This window comes from Balaenoptera acutorostrata, chromosome 18, assembly GCF_949987535.1.
Source record: "Balaenoptera acutorostrata chromosome 18, mBalAcu1.1, whole genome shotgun sequence".
Taxonomy (NCBI): domain Eukaryota; kingdom Metazoa; phylum Chordata; class Mammalia; order Artiodactyla; family Balaenopteridae; genus Balaenoptera; species Balaenoptera acutorostrata.
Genome location: NC_080081.1, coordinates 77,879,050 through 77,899,402, shown reverse-complemented (window position 1 = coordinate 77,899,402; position 20,353 = coordinate 77,879,050). Strand labels below are relative to the sequence as shown.

Here is a 20,353-nt window from a genome sequence, read left to right as displayed (position 1 = left end):
AAATCGAGCTTTTGCAAATGTTCTCTTTATGTACAATGCAAAATTAAATCTCAAAAAATTAAAATCTAGTGTAGGTGAGACATGGTTGAGAATCCCAATTGTTTACAACTTTTGTGATGGAAAACATATTTGACAGAAGATCACTAGGCCTTCATATTTGAAAAGCACATACATTTCCTAGAAAGTATAAAAAGTAAACATTTTATAATGAAAGAAATATATATGTGAGACAGTCACCCTGAAATCACAGCTATATAATGTAACAAACAAACACTCATTTAGTTGAAGGTGTGACGGCCTGAAGAGCTTTCTTATGTGGTTTTCCTACAATGGTTTGGTAGGTGAGCACGACAGGCTATAGAATACAACAGAATTTTTTTGATTTTAACAGATTCTAAAGGATTCTTTGGCAGAGTTCCACACTCCCCAGATCCTTGGACGGATCTCCAGACAACCTTCTTGTACCGTCTACATCTTGGGCTTGCCTCTCCTACAGGTCACTCAGGCAATCATGACCTCCTTATCTGAGAGGTGACCAGCAACACTCCTGTCTGAGAGGCAGACAGGATAGTCTCACTGAGTTATAACAGTTGGCCAGGATTTTTTAAAACATGTACTTACTGATCCTTTTTGTTACATATAATGGTAAAGAAACGTCTTAGGGTGGAGAAGGATTTCTTAAACAAGATATACAAAAAGGCATAAAACATAAAGACTGATCAATTTGACTATACTAAAATTCACAGTATCTATATGAAACATACCATAAAGAAGATGGAAAAGACAAGAAAACACTGGACAAGGCCACTGGTGATACATTTAACTAAATAAGAATTAGTGTGTGGTATATAAAGAATTCTTATAAATCAGTAAGAAAAAGGCAAATACGCCAACAGAAAAATGGTTTGAATAGGCCATTCGCAGAAAGGGAAAAGCCAAGTGGCCAAAACAAGCATGAAAAGTCATTCAACTTCACTCGTCGTGGAAATCCGAAACTGCAAATAACTGAAATGTCCAGCATAGCTGAATTGATGGACGGTGATACAGTCACACAGGAGAATACGATACAGTAGTTACTGATAAAACAGATGAATTAAAGCTACGTGTGTCAACGTGGATAAATTTCAAAACAATGTAGAGCAAAGTGAAGCATGGCAGTGTGACAGCCTTTGCATAGTTTTAAAACGTGGTTTCTTAAGCGGAGTGAAGGGTACGTGGGCATTCGTGTTGTTTGTTGCCCTTTACGCCTTATACATAACTACTTTCTTTTGTATTTTTTCAATAGATAATAAAAATATTTCAAATCATATGCAACAATATTATGAATTGTTTGTGGATATAAACATATATAGAGGAAGTATAAAAATATGCACAGGAATGACTAACACCAGTTCAGCGCAGCAAGTGTAGCTGGGGAAGACGCAGTAGGGCTCACAGGGTCTGCAAATAGATCGATAGTGTGTCTTTCCTTCAAACAGAAACATGAAAGGTCTGAATCAAATACCATAAATGTTAAAACCTCACAAAGCTAGGTGGTGAATACCCTGATATTTATTATATCTCTATTTCTCTATATATTATACTTCAAATAGTTCAATATGTTTTAAAATTCAGAGAAAGCGATTTAAACTAACCTATTCAAAGCAGAGGAGACCTGATTTTGAAGCAAGCAGGAGTACTTACAAGATTTCTATTGATATGTATACTACACTGACACTGAGAGCACAAGAAAGGAAATAAACTAATTTATTATTCCAAATATATTACGTTGGATACTTACAGATTCTAAGTCTTTAACATCTTTCTGTAACTGCTTATTTTGCTCGTTCATATTCATAATTATATTAAACACAGACTGCCTAGGATGCAATGTTCGATCAAATTGGTGGTACATGTTTCTCCAAAACCTTTATGACAAAAAAAGAAAAAAAAATACTTCAATAAATTATGTTGGAGAAAAACTGAGTATAAATACTTCAATAATGCCAGCTTACTTAAAATTGAAAGATACTGTATTTGGCTCCAAAACTGCCAATTTCTGAGATGTGGAACTGTAGAGAGGATTGAAGTACTTCTTCTGGTCATGCAAAAGAAACGGCCACAGGGAGTAAGTCTTCTCCTTTAACCTAATGTGATGAGAAAAACAGGAAGATCTTTCCCAGAAATGCTAATGCTCACTTTTATAAAGCAGGCAGTCATTTCCCACGTAGATTTAAGTTTTAGTTTTTGCTTCTATTCACAGTCTAGCCTCACCTCTGAATTCCTCACACTTACACTGTACATACTCTTCTGTATGTATGCTACACTTCAAAACAAATTTTAACTATTAACCCGAGAGTGTGAGGGGTACTCAGAGTGTACTCAGCTTCAGAAAGACAATAAAATCTTTACAATAAGACTCAGTTCTATATCATACTGTCAAGATAGTTTAAGTTCAACTATGATTTATGTTAGACCTCAGCTAAATAGGAAAGAAAGCCCATTTCAATCAACTGTCTTACTTGAGTTCTTCTCTTTCCTTCTGACAATTTCCAATAAAGTTTCCAAATTGGCATGAATGAATATGTTCATGGATCTGAAGAAGAAACGCTTCATTGAATTCGAAGGCTTGTGGAAACTGTTCAGTCAAATGCCACACACATTCCAAGAACTGAGTAAACACCGGTGAAACTTCCTTTGGGTCACCATCCAAATGGCCACACCTAACCCCCCAGAAAGTACAAGCTTTTGAAAATGCCACTGAAAGAGGTCAACTGTTTGGGTATTGTTAAATTGAAATACATATCCCCCCCAAAAAAATCCTAAAACATTGTTACATTGGCATTTAAAAAAAAAAAACTGTCATGTTCTTATTGAAACAATTTACACCTATGAGTTTTTCAACCACAATTTTGACGGGTCTGTTACATTCTAACTACTATAATGCAGACAAAAAGGAAGGTAATAAACTGCTATGAAAATTAACAAAAGTATCAGACTTGAAAAAAATGACAGAAAAAGAATTAAATTGGTCTTCATACAAAAAAACACCACTCTCACCTCCCATCAGACATGGGAGTTCATGAAGAACAGGAACATTCTGGTACTCTAAATTAGTTCTACTAACTTTACAAAGTACCTAAATGTATAACTGTGACTCACCTATCCGAATATTTATGTCCAAAGGAGATCCAATCTTTTTCTATTAAAACCTTAATGAGAAAAAGTAAAATCCATTTTGTAACCACCTTCAATTCTTTTTTTGTTTAGAATGGATTAAATCCTATTATCTTTAAAACAGCATTTACACTTTTAACTTACGGTGGCAAACAAAACGAAATTTTTTAAATTACAGGCAAAAGACAGCAAGAACCTGGGTTAGAGGTCGGCTTAACAAGGAGTGAAAATGATACATAAAAAGAAATACAGTAGTCTTGTGACTTAAATTTACTTCAGTTGCACTTATTACATTCTAAGTGAAAAGCGCATGTTATAAAACACTATTGCATTTACATTTTTTGTATGTATGATGATATATGCACAGAAAAAAGGTTAGGAAAATGCAAATCAGAAGGTTACCAGTGGTTACTGGGTGGCAAACTGGGGTGGATGTTTAAACCTTTTGGCTTACTTGTACGTTACTTCTGTAATACTTTAAAAAAGAAGGATGGTAAAGAAACCAATGAAAAGTTTATATTCAAATTCAAATGTTGATATGCAACCTCCTGAGTGCACTCTGTTTTCTGTTACAACTCTACTGAAATAATAGGTTTCTAATTATTTTCGGTCTAATCTAAACAACATTATCTTCTTAGTATTTACTATACTTTCTTTTCTTTTTTTTTTTTTTTAATTAATTTATTTATTTTTGGCTGTGTTGGGTCTTCATCTCTGTGCGAGGGCTTTCTCTAGTTGCGGCAAGCGGAGGCCACTCTTCATCGCGGTGCGCGGGCCTCTCACTATCGCGGCCTCTCTTGTTGCGGAGCACAGGCTCCAGACGCGCAGGCTCAGTAATTGTGACTCACGGGGCCAGCTGCTCCGTGGCATGTGGGATCTTCCCAGACCAGGGCTCGAACCCGTGTCCCCTGCATTAGCAGGCAGATTCTCAACCACTGCGCCACCAGGGAAGCCCCTATTTACTATACTTTCTAATTTCATTATGTAATCACCAAGTACATTCTTTTCAATGTCAAAATTGCCACTTGTAGCTCCTCTGACTTTGTCTTAAATCTCTCTGGAAGGCCGTGGCACGTGTGGGTAAAGATGCAGATTCTGGAGTCACACTGCACGGGCTCAAAACCCAGCTTCCCCACTTCCCTACCCGGCAACCTCGGGCACGTGGTCTGGGCTGTAGCCTCGGCTTCTACCGTGGGCCCCCTGCCATCCTTCCACACACCCATGTCCGAAGCTTAGCTCAACACCGTTCTCACTAAACTCGCTCCGCCGCTTCTCTTAGCACAGTTCATCCCGAGCCTGGAAGCGATCCGAGAAGAGGCCTCTTCTCCTCCTCCCACACCCAGTCCGTGAACAACTCCTACTCCGCTGTCTCGCCCTCCCTGGAGGGGGCCCGTCACCCACTCCTCCATCCGCGTGGCACTGCCTTACTTCTGGCCCTCTTTTCTCTCCTAAGTCATCCTAACGGCTTCTGCGCGGGTCTCCCAGCCTCCATCCCCACCCCTCTGCCTTCCAGACACCATCTTTCTAAAAAGGTGCGCTCTGAGCATGTCCCCATCTCCCGCGTTTAAAGCCTGCTGCTGGCTCTCACCGCCCAGCACGGGGACGTCCAGGTGCCTGCCAGACTTCTCCTCCTTCTCGCTCTCCCGTGCCAGCCTCACCCCTCGCACAGCCTGCACCCCACCCATCCCCGCCGGCTGCGGTCACCTGCAGGAGCCTCGCTTCAGTCCTCCCCGTTCCTCTAGCCTGGGAGGCTCCCACTCGGTCGCCGGTCACTCACCGCACGCTGTTTCATCTGGACGCCCAGCAGACGGTGAAAGCCAAACGCGGCCAAGGGAACACCCCTATCTCACAGGCTCCAGGCAAGCGGAGCCTTACTTTATTAGGAGCCCTTGCATTTGGCCTGTCCCAGATGCAACACGCTAGCACCACGAAAACAATGGTGCTGAAAGGGGTCTGGCTGTGTTAAACCTTCCCCTGCTTTAAGACAGCACTGTGCTTCATAATTCTCAACTAATAAAAACTGCCTACCAGCTCTTCATTTATTTTACCTGCCCTGAGTTAAAACATAAATTGTGAAAACAGGAGTTAATCTGATCATGCTCATGCATTAAAAAGCACACAAAACCCAGGAGCCGGGGCTTTAGCGCCACAAAGCAGGAAATCTGCTCAACTCGAAAATTCATCTTCAGATTCAAAACATGCTCCCTAAAGTGTAGTTACAATTAACAAGTGAAGGTGTCTTAAATCGAAAGTTTCCTCTAGAATATAATTTATTAGTACTCTTATCTATGTCTTGTCTTACTACATTATTTACGTTTGTTAGATAAAAATGAGGGAGAAATACTGAATATTTCTATTGCAACATTTTTCAGGGGAAAAAAACCTTTTAATCTAAAACTTTTTGTCAAAGAGATGGCACAAGTGGAAATTAATCTAACTCAGAGTTTCTCAACCTCAGCAGTACTGACATTTTGGGCCAGGTAATCCTCTGTTGTAGGGACCGTCCTGTGAATTATAGGTTATTAGCAGCTGGGCCTCCACCAGCTGGATTCCAGGTACACCCTTTCCTTTAGTTCTAACAATCAAGATGACTCCTCGGGGGGACAAAATCACTCCTATTTGAGACAAGTGGTCTGGCCAAACAAGTTCTTACCATGAATCCTCTGATTGTCCTGTAGTAGGGATCCAATAAGAGAGAGCCCAGGGAACAGACCTGGGAAGTCCTGTCCCAGCCATCAGAGCAATGTACCAACACACTCGCATTTTCAACCATTATTGCCTGAAAAGAAAGACCACACACTTCGATTCTAGCAAAATCCATCTTAGGTAAATCAGTAAGTGCTACTTACTCCAAAACCAAAGTAGCAGGTACTGCATTATAAAGAAGAGCTAGGATTACAATGATTATGTTGTCACAGCATAATCTCCAAGGAACCGGACAAAACACAAAACGAACAAACAAAAAGCACAGACAAAAATGCTGTTTCAATGTGTCGGGGAATTTCTTTTGAAGTTCCTATGTTAAGTGCTACATGATATTTTTAAAGTTCAAGTTAAAGTGAACCTCATTAAAGAGGTAAAACATAATAAAAGTTATCTGGCAGGAAGGGATACCAGCCCCCAACAGAATAAATCCATTCCTTCCCAACCAGTGAAGCCCAGCTCAAACATGAGTGAAGAAGGGTTACTCTGGCTAAGAAGATCGCAGCGTCCGTAACGGCTTTGATATGGCGTAGCCATCCTGCGCTCTCCAGGCCCGAGTAGAAGTCACTGACGGAAAGCCCTTTGGTACCGCTGACTGCAAGGGGAAAGACATTTCAGTGAGAAAGGAGCCTGAGTGCCCACTTCTATTCAAGAGACCCCTAGGGGAGCGAGGTGGGGGAGAAGAGAAGAGGACAAAATCAACAGGCAAGACTCTTTATACATGAACACATGCTATTAAAAGCTCAATAATGGAGCTTCAGGTACATTTTTCTGTCATTCCTCGTGCTTAAAAAAAAAATTGTTCTAATATCCTTTTTAAAAAAATTTTCAACACAAATGTGTAATTAAAAATAGTCTGAGATTTCAGTTTTTTAAATCCCACACCAAGACTGGAAAGATAGTTTAATATTTAAATGGAACACTGTCATAAATTAATCTTCACTGTACTGACTAATCAAGAATATCTAACAATAGCAATTTTTTGTAAAACCATTAGAATTATACTGTCTAATAAATATAGTAGCCGCTACTGAAATACAGCTATTAAACACTTGAAATGTGGGTAGTCCACAGTAAGATGTAAGTATAACAGACACACTAGCCAATTTCTAGGACTTAAAGGAAAAGAAGCAAAATATATCATTACTAATTTTTTATGCTGATTACATGTTAGCATGTTTTTAATATATTAGGTTAAGTATATTATTAAAATTAACTTCAACTGTCTTTTACTCTTCTGAATGTGACTACTAGAAAATTTTTAATTATATAATTTTAAATTTTATAATGTGACTAGCATTACATTTCTATGGGACAAAGCTGCCTAGAAGGTAAGCAATAATCATACCTTCCAATAATTTCTGAAGGCTGGACCGCATGACATGAATATTTTCAATTCCAACAAACTGAAATCTAATATTAGAATAGTTGTCTTCATTTTCATAACCTTTTCCAGCTGCTCTGTTGGCCATTGCATTCAGCTAAAATTTTAAATTTTAGAAATTTAGAGACAAATTGCTTTTATCTTTTAGTTTACCAAAATATCATGAAAACATTAAATAAACCACAATTTAGCTAGCAGAGTTTAAAGGAACTCATCAAAACTGAATATACTACCATTTTTTAATAAGTGAAAAGTGTCATATATGTTATTCATAGTACAGAAGGATCCTATAAAGTAACAAAATGATTGCTATATATACGAATCAGATAAGAAGTTCCCCACATATAATTCATGAAACCAATTCACGTATGTATTTAGTCAGTTTTCCATATGTTTGTAATATTTTAAAATTTAAAAAAAGAAAGAAATGTCTCCTGTCCAAACCCTATATGATTCAGTGTTGAGCAGAGCTGGGGAGTTTTTACAGAATGAACTTAGAAGATTCATTTCAGAACAAGCCTGGAGCACTTGATCATTCAGAAAGCCACAGGGACCCTGAAAAATCACATCTGAAACATGCATCAGATTGTTCCAGGTCCTCCATATTCAAGGTTACTGGAAGCCCACATCGTATACGACACAGCATATGATGAGCTAGCCTGATACATCTCCAAGAACTGGGCCAAAAATAGCCCAGTTTCTAGGGAGAGAAGACTGCCTATAGGCCCACGGTCTTTGGTTATTAGATCAAATGCTATCAGAGGTTAAGATTTGGCATGTTTAATTCTTTCAGACTAGGATTTCATATGGTACGTCATGATAATTTGCTAAATAGTCTTAAGAACTTGGATGAAACAGAACCTAAGTTGGAAGAAAAAGTTGCTTTTCATGCAGTAGATTGGGTCCCAGGTTGGTAAGAAGTATAGTTAAATTGTGTCTACTGACCCACTGGTCATTCAGCACCTGTGATGGCTAAGGCAAGAGTTAGGTGTTTAAATGCTTCCACATTATTACCACTTGAGTTTAAGTTTAACTAGTAAAACGAACCAATCAAAGAAAGATCTATTTTCTGTGTAGGAGCCAATTATATAAGTAAGAGATATGAGGGCCTGAGAAACAAATCACCCTCAGACCTCATGTTCAGAAAGTCTTACACTACAATCATCTTTTTATATCTAGTATTACCTAAAAATAGTTCTAAGCAATTAACCCACCCAGATTATACAAGGAAGTAAACTAAAATTTTTCTTACAAGAGGTATCACCAACACCCTTGAATTCTAAGAAAGTCTTTTTTTAAAACAAAAGAATATCAAATTATCAATTTCTAATTTTTAATACTTCTTAATTTATGCAAATTAATCTTATCTTCTGTTTTCTCCATTATCTTTTGTGAAATTGCATAATGATGAGAATTACTTCTAAAACAACTACCATTCCTTTCAACAAAGCTGCCTAAAATTGTGTTCTATATCGCTCACTCGCTTTTTCCCATCGCTTTCTCTTATTTTCTTATCATTCCAGATTTTTGAAGAAATTCTCACTATAATTCTGCCAATGTCCTTTTGTGTAGCCCACCAGCTCTGCATGCGATGCTATAATAAAAATTAAAAGTAATGTTAGCTATTACCATTGAGGATTTTAATTACTTTAGTTTCAGTATCTTACACGAACTGGTTGTTTAACTGTGTTTACAAAAAGAAAAAGGGATTCTAACATTTGTTCCAATGATAAAAATTTATGCTGACATTATAGATACCAAGCAGAACAACTATTTACTGTTCACTATTTATAATTCCCTAGTTTAATATTTCCTAAGTTAGCTCACTATCTATTTTCCTTATTTTCTTGGATATTCCAAATTACAGTCCATTATTTTAACAGCATTTTGCCAATTAAAAACTCCACCACAAAAAGTAATAAGAATTTCTAATTTTCACAACACACACTATTCAGTATTTCTGCACAATAACATAAGGCTTACATATCATCTAGAGCTCCCAATATAAAATTCAGGTTTCCTAAATTTGTATATATATCAGAAGACATAAGAAATCACCACCTGGGTTATTGGGAAATTGGTCTCCTAAGTTGGTATCCTTTAAAAGATTGATTTCCTTAGTATCATTAGCCTCGGTTAATTTACAACTAGGATTCAGATATGTTAAATATGGACGAAGTGATCAGTTCCCACTGACTGAATTAGCAGAGACAAGTGAACTGCCAGACCATACTAGACTTCAAGACACATACTCTGGGCCTGGTGTCCATGACATACATGTAGCGGTTGGCTGGGTTGGCTTTGCTGATGGCCTGAAGCAAGTGTTCATCCTCCAGGCACCGGGCACTGAATCCTGACAGTGGTTGACTACATCGACAAATGGCAGCCTAGTTTTAAAAAAAGAGAGGAAACAGATTATCCAAAGATGTCTAAAACACGCCTCAAAGACATGCTTAAAGGAAAAAAACCCACAGTTAAAATCAAACATGCAATCTATTTAAAAGTAGGGAACTAAGATCCCGCATGCCTCACAGCACAGCCAAAAAAACCAAAACAAAAACAGAAACCAAAACCAAAACAAAAAACAACAAAAAACGCTATAGCAAAAATAAAGGAGCCAGGAGATGGATTGGAGATAAGGTTGAGGGAATCTTCTAGAATGAGATAAAGAGGAGAGAAATTAGAGGGTATTAACTTCCTAGCATAGAAAGTTTATGCTAGGAAGCCCACTTGTCAACATACACACACAAAAGTACAAAGAAAATTAACACAATAGAGGAAGCTACCAAAGAAATAGAGGGGCAATTTCCCAAAACTGAGTCCTGAGTTTCCAGGTAGAATTTAAAACAACATGCCAAGGCCTGAAATCACTGTGAAATTTCAGGACACTGGGGGAAAAGAAAATTCTAAAACCTTCTCAAGGAAAAAAATCAGGTCACAAAAGACTGCGAGTCAGAACTGGCATCCATCCCTCAAGTTACCAGCTGTAAGGACAGGAAAATGATTCGCCCTCTCTGAACCACAGCTTCCCCATTTGAAAGGTACAGGGAATACCCAGAGACTACCTTCTAAAGTTATATGAGGATCCCATGCGTATAAGGCATTAAATATGCAGTACCTCCTGGCCTTCTGTGGAGACCACAAAGGTAAACTGTACCGGGACGGGCAAGCCCGTCACAGCATCTCAGTGAAGACTCCTCCACCTCTTCATACAGCAAAAATCCTTCTGATCTGAAGAGCTGACTATTAAAATGGGAGCCTGAAACACCCTTGGCACTCTCCCTTTTCTCAATAGTTGGCTTTTCAAAACTATCTGGTTTCCCCCAAAACAAGCAGGATCAAAAGAGAACCACGGGAAAGGAAGAAGAATCTATCTGTTCACAAATCCTGTTATTTTCAAGTCACTACTAGAAGGAAGGAAGGAAGGAAAGGATGAGAGGGAGGGGAGGAAGATGACAAGTATGAAAGTTTCTGTGTTTCAGATAATTTTGTTTTAAAATTTCAAAAATGTAATCAAGGGAAAAGCCAGCATTTCTCTATCAGCAACACTGTAACAATGACCTCTAAATGTAAAAATGAGTGTTCTTTTGGACACAATCTGAAGAGGGGTTACACTCCATTTGTAAAATCAAAAGACAGCTTCCTACCTCCTTATTTTGATGATAGTAGGAAAGAACTGGGAACCTTCCCTTGCTCCGGAACTTGGAACTACCAACAATTATTGGTTTGCTTGCTATTCGGGGAACATAAAGTTCTCTGGGATAAGTTTCACAAATCTGTAAAAAATCAAATAAAATATAACCATTCTACTCATAGTTCAAAAACCAAGAGGTTAAAATCACCTTTAAAAACCTCTAAAACTTATTAAACGCAAGAACAGTACTTGGCAGTACATAGACAAGTCGCTGCTATGACGGTCTCTGACCCTCCCCTCCAGTACGTTTTCTGAGCCCCTCCAACAGGTGACAACGTTTTCTGAGCCCCTTACCTTGTAGTCTCGGTTGGCGTCGGACAGCTGCCAGTTGGAATTCGGCAAGCCCATCCTCTTATACTCCTCAGCGAGGTCAACGAGTTGCCAACCTCGTAGTCTTTCTGAATCATTTTGTTTGGGATTATAAGAGAATGCATAGAGATCTTCATATTTTGCTATGGTATATAAAACACATGAATGTCAAAATGCAATTTATAGGACTTAATACACTACAAATGAAAGAAATTTTTCAGTTTTATCCCTCCATTTAAATAAAATCTTCAAATAGATAGCTAATACCTGAACATACTTGAACTTAGTATTTTCTCAGTTCTTTGATGCAGATGATTATACCTAAAGGCACACATACTGATCTGAGATTCAATTTACACCATCAGCAAAAGCTAGTAAACAGTACAGACTCATACATTAAATACTCTACTGCAATATTTCCTTTTCTTAAAAGTAAAATTTTAAAGATACAAGTAGACACTTCCCACCCACCACTTTTCCCAAATGAGATGTAAAATGGAAGCCCACCGCTTTAATGGAAAGCTAGAGGCGGCACACAGAACCTGAGGTTGCATACACACCCCCACAGGACAGTGTGCACCAAAATCGCCAAAGCTGCTCAGAGCTCCAGAGAGCACCCGCTTCTGAACAAGGCCAAGCTCCAAAGTCACAGAGCCATCCCCGCTGTAAGGGCTGCCCTGGGGACAGTGGGACCAACGGCACAGGCTTCTAGGGTTAGGAGAGCAGAGTGCGCGTGGACCTGCTCCCAGACCACCGCGACTCAGGTGTTCAACACAAAGGAACATTCAGGAACCGGTGCGCTTTGCCTCCAGAGAGCGCTGTGGAGTCCAGCACGTCGGTGTAGGGGCGTAAGATCCCAGGGGCGTAAGCAGCGATGCGATCCCTCTCTAGGGCCATGTCGCCCTCACTGCCACCTCCGCTGAAGCAGGGCTCACCCTTTCTTCCCTCTGCGCACCCCCCAGGCTCCACTCCCTCGGATGAAACGTACTAGCCCCACTGCTACCGGAGGAGCCTGACCGTCCGTCCTCGACTTCTCGTTCAGGAATCAATTTCCAAGTCATGGCTCTCAGTTGTGGGATACCACTTAAAAAAAAATAAGCTGTGCCACTGGTTATCAACTTTAAAGACATCCACATAAATCTATGGTTTTTCAAGTCTGTACTACTATAAACGTTTTGCTCTTTCCTTATTATCCTTTCTTTCCTTATTATTACCCCTTCTTCTTACAATTCAGATCAGAAGTTTCTCATTATTTCTAGGCCAAACTTTTTGGAACAGAGTGCACAAGACCTTGAGTTAAGAGTACTTAAAGTACAAAATAACAATAATGAGATATTTTAAAAGTATCTTAGATAATCCATCTCATTTGAGCAAGTAAGCTTTGGTCCTGAAGAACAGTACCTTGTTTTGACAGCTGTAGCAAAGAGTTGTAAATATCGTGGCAGTCTCTTTCTCTGGGAACAATGAAATGCACAATCCGGAAGTTCTTGCACTGGATCACAAGAGGGCATCCAGAAGTCGTGAGAGCTAGTTTCTCCACCAAGGCAATATGGTGGTGCAGTATCTACAGCATGAGAAAACGTTTGACCATCATTATAAACAAGCACTAAGTATCTTACTCGCTTCCCAGAGTGCATAAATGTTAGAGACGCCCTCTTCAAATAAAGTCTCAAAGGTTATACACTACACACTCAAACTTAAACTTTTAAACGACCAAATGCTCAAGCCGGAAACACACCCTGATACTTCCCCATCGCTGCATGTGTTCCACACACCATCAGACCCCGAGAACGGCATCTCCTAAATACCTCTGCACCCTGTCTCCTTCTCTCCATCTCCACTGTCACGGCCCTAGTTGCAAAGTCCCCACTGTTTCCCACCTGAATTACTGTAAAGAGCCTCCTGAATGCTCTCTCCACACCTACTCTTGACCCTCTCTAAGCCATTTTCTACAAGGCAGAGGAGGGACCATTAAAAAACAATTAAATAGTTATCATATGATCCAGCAATCCCACTCCTAGGCATATACCCAGAAAAGATGAAACCTCTAATTCAAAAAGGTAACACGCCCCCCAATGTTCACTGCAGCACTATTTACAACAGCCAGGTCATGGAAGCAACCTAAATGCCCATTGACATATGAATGGACAAAGAAGACGTGGTACATATATACAATGGAATATTTCCCAGCCATAAAAAGAATGAAGTAATGTCATTTGCAGCAACATGGACGGACCTAGAAATTATCATACTAAGCAAAGTAAGTCACAAAGAGAAAGACAAATATATCATATATCACTTATATGTAGAATCTAAAATATGATACAAATCAACATATCTACAAAACAGAAATAGACTCACAGGCATAGAGAATAGACCTGTGGTTGCCAAGGGGTGGGGGGAGGGGGAGGGAAGGAGTGGGAGTTTGGGATTAGTAGATGCAAACTAGTATATATAGGATGGAGAAACAACAAGGTCCTACTGCATAGCACAGGGAACTATATTCAATATCCTGTGATAAACCATAATGGAAAAGAATATGAAAAAGAATATATATGTGTGTAACTCAGTCACTTTGCTGTACAGCAGAAATTAATACAACATTGTAAATCAACTATATTTGAGGCTAGGGAAGTGGGAAATAACATGACTAGATGGCTCTTTTTTAATTGCTTTTTAAAAAATTTTATTTATAAAAATAAAATAAAATAAAAAGCAATTATAAAAAAGCCACCTGGGGTGGGATAGGGAGGGTGGGAGGGAGACGCAAGAGGGAGAAGATATGGGGATATATGTATATGTATAGCTGATTCACTTTGTTATAAAGCAGAAACTAACACACCATTGTAAAGCGATTATACTCCAATAAAGATGTTAAAAAAATAAAAAATAAAAGTAAATAAATAAACAATAAAAAAAGCCACCTAGTCATGTTATTTCCGGTCTCCCTAGCCTCATTTCAGGTCCCTCGCCACAGCCCTAAGTTCTGGTGACAACAGCCTTCTCTTGGCTCTTCCAATGCACCAGCCTCCTTTACACAGCACTGCAGCGCTCCTACCTCTTCACCCAGGAACTTCTAGTGTTATTTCTGGCCTTTGCTTAAAATTCACCACTGAGAAAGAATGCCACTCCACATGATATCATTGTCTTATTAAAACAGGAGGGTAGGTGTGAACATGTGACTTTGAAAATTTTTTGGTGGAGACAGATAGCCAACGATTACAATTTTTTGTGCATATTCAAAATAAAACATGAGCTAGACCATGTCCAATAATATAATTACAGTAAACAGCACAGCAGAGGTCCTCCTTACCCAGGTTTCTTTCTGATGAGAGTCTATAAACAGCAGATGTGTGGCCGTGAGATACAGTGTTCCTGTTAACGACTTGTTGCTCGTACTGAATCGGTCAAGTAATTTCACTTGCTCAACCTGAAAAAGAGAAAGGTGTTATTTCTCATTTCAAAAGTCGTATAAATTCTTTTTCTGTTATCCCAGCATTTAAATGTACATTTTCAAAATGTTTTCTCCTTCTGTTCAAAAATATGAGTTTATTTAAGGTTGAAAGTTAAATTGCACATATCTTGGGGAACATATAAACCACCAACAATATAAGTATTATTAATATTTACAGTAACAAATATAACCAGTAGAGAAGAACTCTGTAAAAAAAGGTAACATAAATATGGAAGGGAATGGGCTTCCCTGGTGGCGCAGTGGTTAAGAATCCGCCTGCCAATGCAGGGGACACGGGTTTGAGCCCTGGTCTGGGAAGATCCCACATGCCGCGGAGCAACCAAGCTCGTGCGCTACAACTACTGAGCCTGCGCTCTAGAGCCCGCGAGCCACAACAACTGAGCCCGTGCGCCTAGAGCCCGTGCTCTGCAACAAGAGAAGCCACAGCAATGAGAAGCCCGCGCACCGCAACGAAGAGTAGCCCCTGCTCACCTCAACTAGAGAAAGCCTGCGCACAGCAACGAAGACCCAACGCAGCCAAAAATAAAATAAATAAGTAAATGAATTTATTTAAAAAAATATGGAAGGGAACAGCAAGGATATGGTATAAATAAGCAAAAACATTTTTTGTATCCAAGAGTCAATACCTTTTATTTAAAGCTGGCAAGTCAAGAAATAAATAAGGTTATTATCTAGAGTTAGGAAACTAAAATGCCAGAAAAAAATCAATCAGCAAACAGTTAATAGGTTGCAACCTACAACTTACTCTGCTCACCTCTGCACCCAGGACACTGTTCTGTGTCCAGCTCTGTGCTTTTACTCACCCCGTTCTCCCTGCCAACAGTCTCTCCTGCTCAGCTAAGTGAGAGGCATTCTTCAGGGCCCACTGATGTCCTGTCTCTTAAGAGGAAGGCTTCTCAGGAAATTAATTAATGACTAATGTCAGGTTTGTGTTTCTTCCTGGCTCTGGACTCCCTTACATCGATTATGTTGCATGTTGCTCCCTTGCCCTCTACAGCTGAGGCAGTGAGGTACACAGTCCATCTTTATTGACAGTACGTACACGGACACACACGGACACACACAGACACAGACACACACGGACACACACACACACACACACACACACACGGGTGCCACTGGAGAGCTGGGTTAGAGCTGGCCAAGAATGTGCAGGAGACCACTGTTTTGAAAGACAGTATTTATTACTATTCATTCTTATGGGGGGGGAGTAAAATAACCATTACCAACTTAAAAACATTAATCCACAGCTACAGCAGCAGGTTGTAGACAGTTCTTTAAATTGTGTGTTTTCAAAACCACATAGCTAACCATTATCTCATTAATTCTATGCTTTTACCTCGTATATATTTTCTTTTCTCTTACTAAAACTGAAGGAAAAAATGCCCCCATTATGAAATTATGATTTCCAAAATAATCAGTAACTACCATTTAAAAGGCTAATCAGGGACTTCCCTGGTGGCACAGTGGTTAAGAATCCACTTGCCGGGCTTCCCTGGTGGCGCAGTGGTTAAGAATCTGCCTGCCAATGCAGGGGACACGGGTTCGAGCCCTGGTCTGGGAAGATCCCACATGCCGCGGAGCAACTAGGCCCGCGAGCCACAGCTACTGAGCCTGCGCGTCTGGAGCCTGTGCTCCCAACAAGAGAGGCCGCGATAGTGAGAGAGGCCCGCGCACCGCGATGAAGAGTGGCCCCCGCTTGCCGCAACTAGAGAAAGCCCTCGCACAGAAACGAAGACCCAACACAGCCAAAATAAATAAATAAATAAATTTAAAAAAAAAAAAAAAAAAAAAAAAAAGAATCCACTTGCCAAGGCAGGGGACACGGGTTCGATCCCTGGTCCGGGAAGATCCCACATGCCGCGGAGCAACTGAGCCCATGCACCACAACTACTGAGCCCGCACACCTAGAGCCCGTGAGCCACAGCTACTGAAGCCTGCGCGCCTAGAGCCCATGCTCCGCAACAAGAGAAGCCACCACAATAAGAAGCCCGCGCACCGCAACAAGAGTAGCCCCCGCTCGCCGCAACTAAAGAAAGCCTGCACGCAGCAATGAAGACCCAACGCAGCCAAAAGTAAATAATAAATAAATTTAAAAGAAATTTAAAAAAATAAATAAAAGGCTAATCAGCTCCTCCTCCAAGAAATTCAATGTCATAGTTTTTTTTTTACTTATAACAGTACCCATTCAAATAAGCTAAAATTTAAATGTAAAATTAAAATATTTGGTTTTTATACAAAACTTTATCTGCATGGGTAGGGCAGTGAATTGAGTTTTAACACCTTCCTCTGGAAACTTAGAGACATGATCTAACTTAATGTATTCTAGCTCCAGTCCGATAGCTGATTTGAGAGACAAAAACTGTCAGATCATCACACACTGTCCTTTAAGACAACTGGAAAACGTCCTTCTTATAAACCTGAATGAAGACTGGAAATCAACATCTATTTCATTGCTCAGGACCATTTCTTCCTTAAATAAAATTCTGACTTTATTATACCACATACTTCTCATCAAAACTTAAACACTGTTAAAACAATGGGATCAACCACTGTTGACTCGTTAACTGTATGAGGTTCGGCTGCAAGGAAAGTCCAGCCAACCAACAGCGATACCAGAAATATATACCTCACCTGTCTTATTTCCTGCAGCAATTAAAACAAAGTGTTAACCGCTCTAGAGAAAAGAGAACTGATGAATATATATGGAAATAAAGGTTATCATAAGGTATCAACTCTACTCAAGCAAACAATCTGTGCCAACATCACTCTGCAGCACTTCAGATACCCCCGGAGAAGAGAAAAAAGTGTACTGACAAGTAGTTTACAGAGGCGGGCCGGCGGCGGGTGGCGGGCTGATTTCATTACCATTGAATTAAACAGTAAGTTTGTTTTTTACAAAAAAGTCCACATGAAGGGTTTAAATCTGTGGGTTTTAAAAAGATCATAAATATTTCTTGTTGTCCTCCAATCACAAGCCTTAAATAATAATTTCTCTACAAGGCACAAAACCGTGTACACACGATTCTCTACATGCAAAACGATCACACCCTCTTCATTTGGATCTTGACCCTCTCTTGCCCACCCCCTACTTGCTACTATTTCTCTTCAGGGCTCCATTCCCTATAGGCAATCTCAACCACTGTCACTGTTGTAGTCTGTATGTTAACGACTCCCAAAACCGAATGTCCAGCTCTGATCTCTCTTGAGTTCACACTGTCTGCTGCACACATACACAACAAGAATTCCTGATGTAGTACTGAAGTCTTATCATATGCTCAGTACTACAATAAGTGTTTAAATGAATATACGTGACTTGCTTTAATGTTCACAACTCCCGTGTGGTAAGTACTATTACTATCCCCATGGAAACTGAGAGGTAGGTTAGGGAAATGTGTAGCATCAGCTGGTAAGTGGAACAGCCCAGTCCTAACCCTACAGCATAGGTCTGATTCCCACCGCTCTACTCTGCTCTACTTGGACATCTTAAGGGGCATGTTAAGCATGCTGAGAACGAAACGGATTTCCCCTGACCTCGCACAAATATGTTCCTAATGCTGTATTTCTGATCTGAGTTAATGTTACCCCATCCTCACCTAGTCACCTACGCTAGAAACCTCGGATCCATCCTATGACTTCTTGACCCCTAACATTCAGTGAATCACCAACTTCTACCAATTTTATGGTCTGAATATACATATACATTTTTTTTTTTTTTTGGCTGCGCCGTGCGTCGTGAGGAATCTTAGTTCTTAGTTCCCCAACCAGGGATCGAGCCTGCACCCCGCGTGGAAGAGAGGAGTCTTAACCACTGGACCATCAGGGATGTCCCATGGCCTAAATATTTTTAAATTCTGCCCCATCCACCATTATTCAAGTGTTCCCACATTATAATGAAAGTATCTGTGCAAGGGTCCATCTCTCCCACCAAGGCTGTAACGTGTCCCAGGGCAAGGACTGTCTCTTATTTGCGTCTGAATACCTAATGGCTAGCATAGCACCGGACACAGGAAATGTTTGTTGAACTAGGGTGAACTGCCAGAGAAATTCCCCACGGGGAGAAACAGAGGGTGCCCGAAATTTACCGGTGGTCTCTTGCCGAAGTCATCAAGGCATTTATTAAGTAGAGCTCTTTATAACACTATACTGTTCCTCACTTCTCTCTGCCACCTTTTCCCTACAGAGTAGGTGAACGGTAGACACCCATTCAGTAACTTAGGAACGAACAAATCTAAAGCAAGTACACAAATGACTAACAGAGTGTACACTTACAGTTCAGTTCCTTTTTTTTACAATAAAAGTGTGGACTCTCAGCCCTCTACCCCACTCCTCATTTCTTCCTCTAGGGCTGTACAATACTACATGCTTCTTTCTGGCTGGGTGTCTATCGAGATTGGAAATTCAGGTTGATAATCCTCTTCCTAATGCTTTAAGCCTACTTCTTGATTCCTCCTAATTTCTACATCCAAAATTTTCTGACATTCCCTTGGTTACAGCTTTAATTTGGGTTAAACATACAAGTTTCAAAGCCTAGCTGTTCATCTGAATCATCTCCGAAACTTGACAAAAGTACAAATCCCACCTCCCACCTCACTCCACAGAATCGTCTCAGGACACAGAGACCAAGAATCTGTATTCTTAAGAAACTCACCAGATTGTTCTTGTGCACCTGATATTCCTTCTAACGTTAACTCCAAATGAATCCCTCTTGCTCTTAACTCGCATTAGGTTCTGTTCCTTCTCTATCTTGTACTCTCTCCCCGAACATTTAAGGCTCCGGCTTGCCTCATCCTCCCATATGTTAAAAGAGCTTCTTACAACTTTGGCCGTTTAAAATACACCACTGCGTTCCGTTTGCATGCACACACCCCACACACATCTTTGAAGAACCTGGGAAGAAGATGCACATAAATATACAGAAAGAGAGTTTGCTAATTCGCCCAAAAATATACTGGCTATCAACTGGAGGTCAATATGTCTGGGTCTCATTTTCTTTATCTGTAGAATAAAGACAATAATCTCACCCTCAAGGGCTGCAGAAAGGCTGGATAAGAAATGTCAGGTACTTTACCCCAAGTCTGCTTGACAGATAGTAAGCAATAAAGTAAAGCAAATAGATGTTTAAAAAATTACTATTGTTAGTAAGCTGATAAGCTAAGTCGAGCCCTGACAGTCCTCTGTATTAAACTACTGCCCAGTTAAGTTCAAACAGAGAAAGGAAGGAAGAGGTACACGGACTTCAAAAGCAAACGCACTATTCTACATTAGAATAGAATGTTTCTATTGGCAGAAAAATCTATGCTTTCCTAATGTAAGTGTCAAAAGCAAAGATCAACAAAATTTTCTTGACTAATCCAGAGAAAACACAGAACTCTCAATACAGGATGAAAAATGTAAAAGGGGAGACATAATATTTTACCTGATGAAAAAGAAACACCTGTAAAGGTAGAGAAACTGTGGTAGGTAAAAGGACACAAGTGGAGGATTGTAAGCACGGCAGTCTGTGCTCAGATGGGGGTTTTACGAAGATCTTTCCAACGGCAACGTGGAGAGGACGCTGCGCTGGGAAGAGTCGGCTAGCGCAGCAGCCAGGTGAGAGGCTGATGAAATAACCCAGGGGCGCCTGGGAGAG

The 20,353-nt window shown here is 40.1% G+C and overlaps 1 protein-coding gene across 3 annotated transcripts in view; it reads right to left on the bottom strand.

The window, feature by feature from the left end:
* MTMR6 (myotubularin related protein 6) overlaps positions 1-20,353 on the bottom strand; it is a 28,482-nt gene that overhangs the window by 2,335 nt on the left and 5,794 nt on the right. Inside the window, exons 2-14 of one of the 3 annotated variants that reach the window (XM_057532978.1) lie at positions 14,560-14,676; positions 12,648-12,810; positions 11,232-11,389; positions 10,891-11,019; positions 9,496-9,630; positions 8,724-8,837; positions 7,208-7,340; positions 6,345-6,454; positions 5,810-5,935; positions 3,142-3,191; positions 2,502-2,702; positions 1,995-2,126; positions 1,781-1,907 (exon numbers count right to left, since the gene is read on the bottom strand). In XM_057532978.1, the coding sequence (XP_057388961.1) occupies positions 1,781-1,907; positions 1,995-2,126; positions 2,502-2,702; positions 3,142-3,191; positions 5,810-5,935; positions 6,345-6,454; positions 7,208-7,340; positions 8,724-8,837; positions 9,496-9,630; positions 10,891-11,019; positions 11,232-11,389; positions 12,648-12,810; positions 14,560-14,676 (1,695 nt within the window). The remainder of the gene's footprint in view (positions 1-1,780; positions 1,908-1,994; positions 2,127-2,501; positions 2,703-3,141; positions 3,192-5,809; positions 5,936-6,344; positions 6,455-7,207; positions 7,341-8,723; positions 8,838-9,495; positions 9,631-10,890; positions 11,020-11,231; positions 11,390-12,647; positions 12,811-14,559; positions 14,677-20,353) is intronic. The other 2 variants (XM_007164205.2, XM_057532977.1) reach the window with 2 other exon arrangements.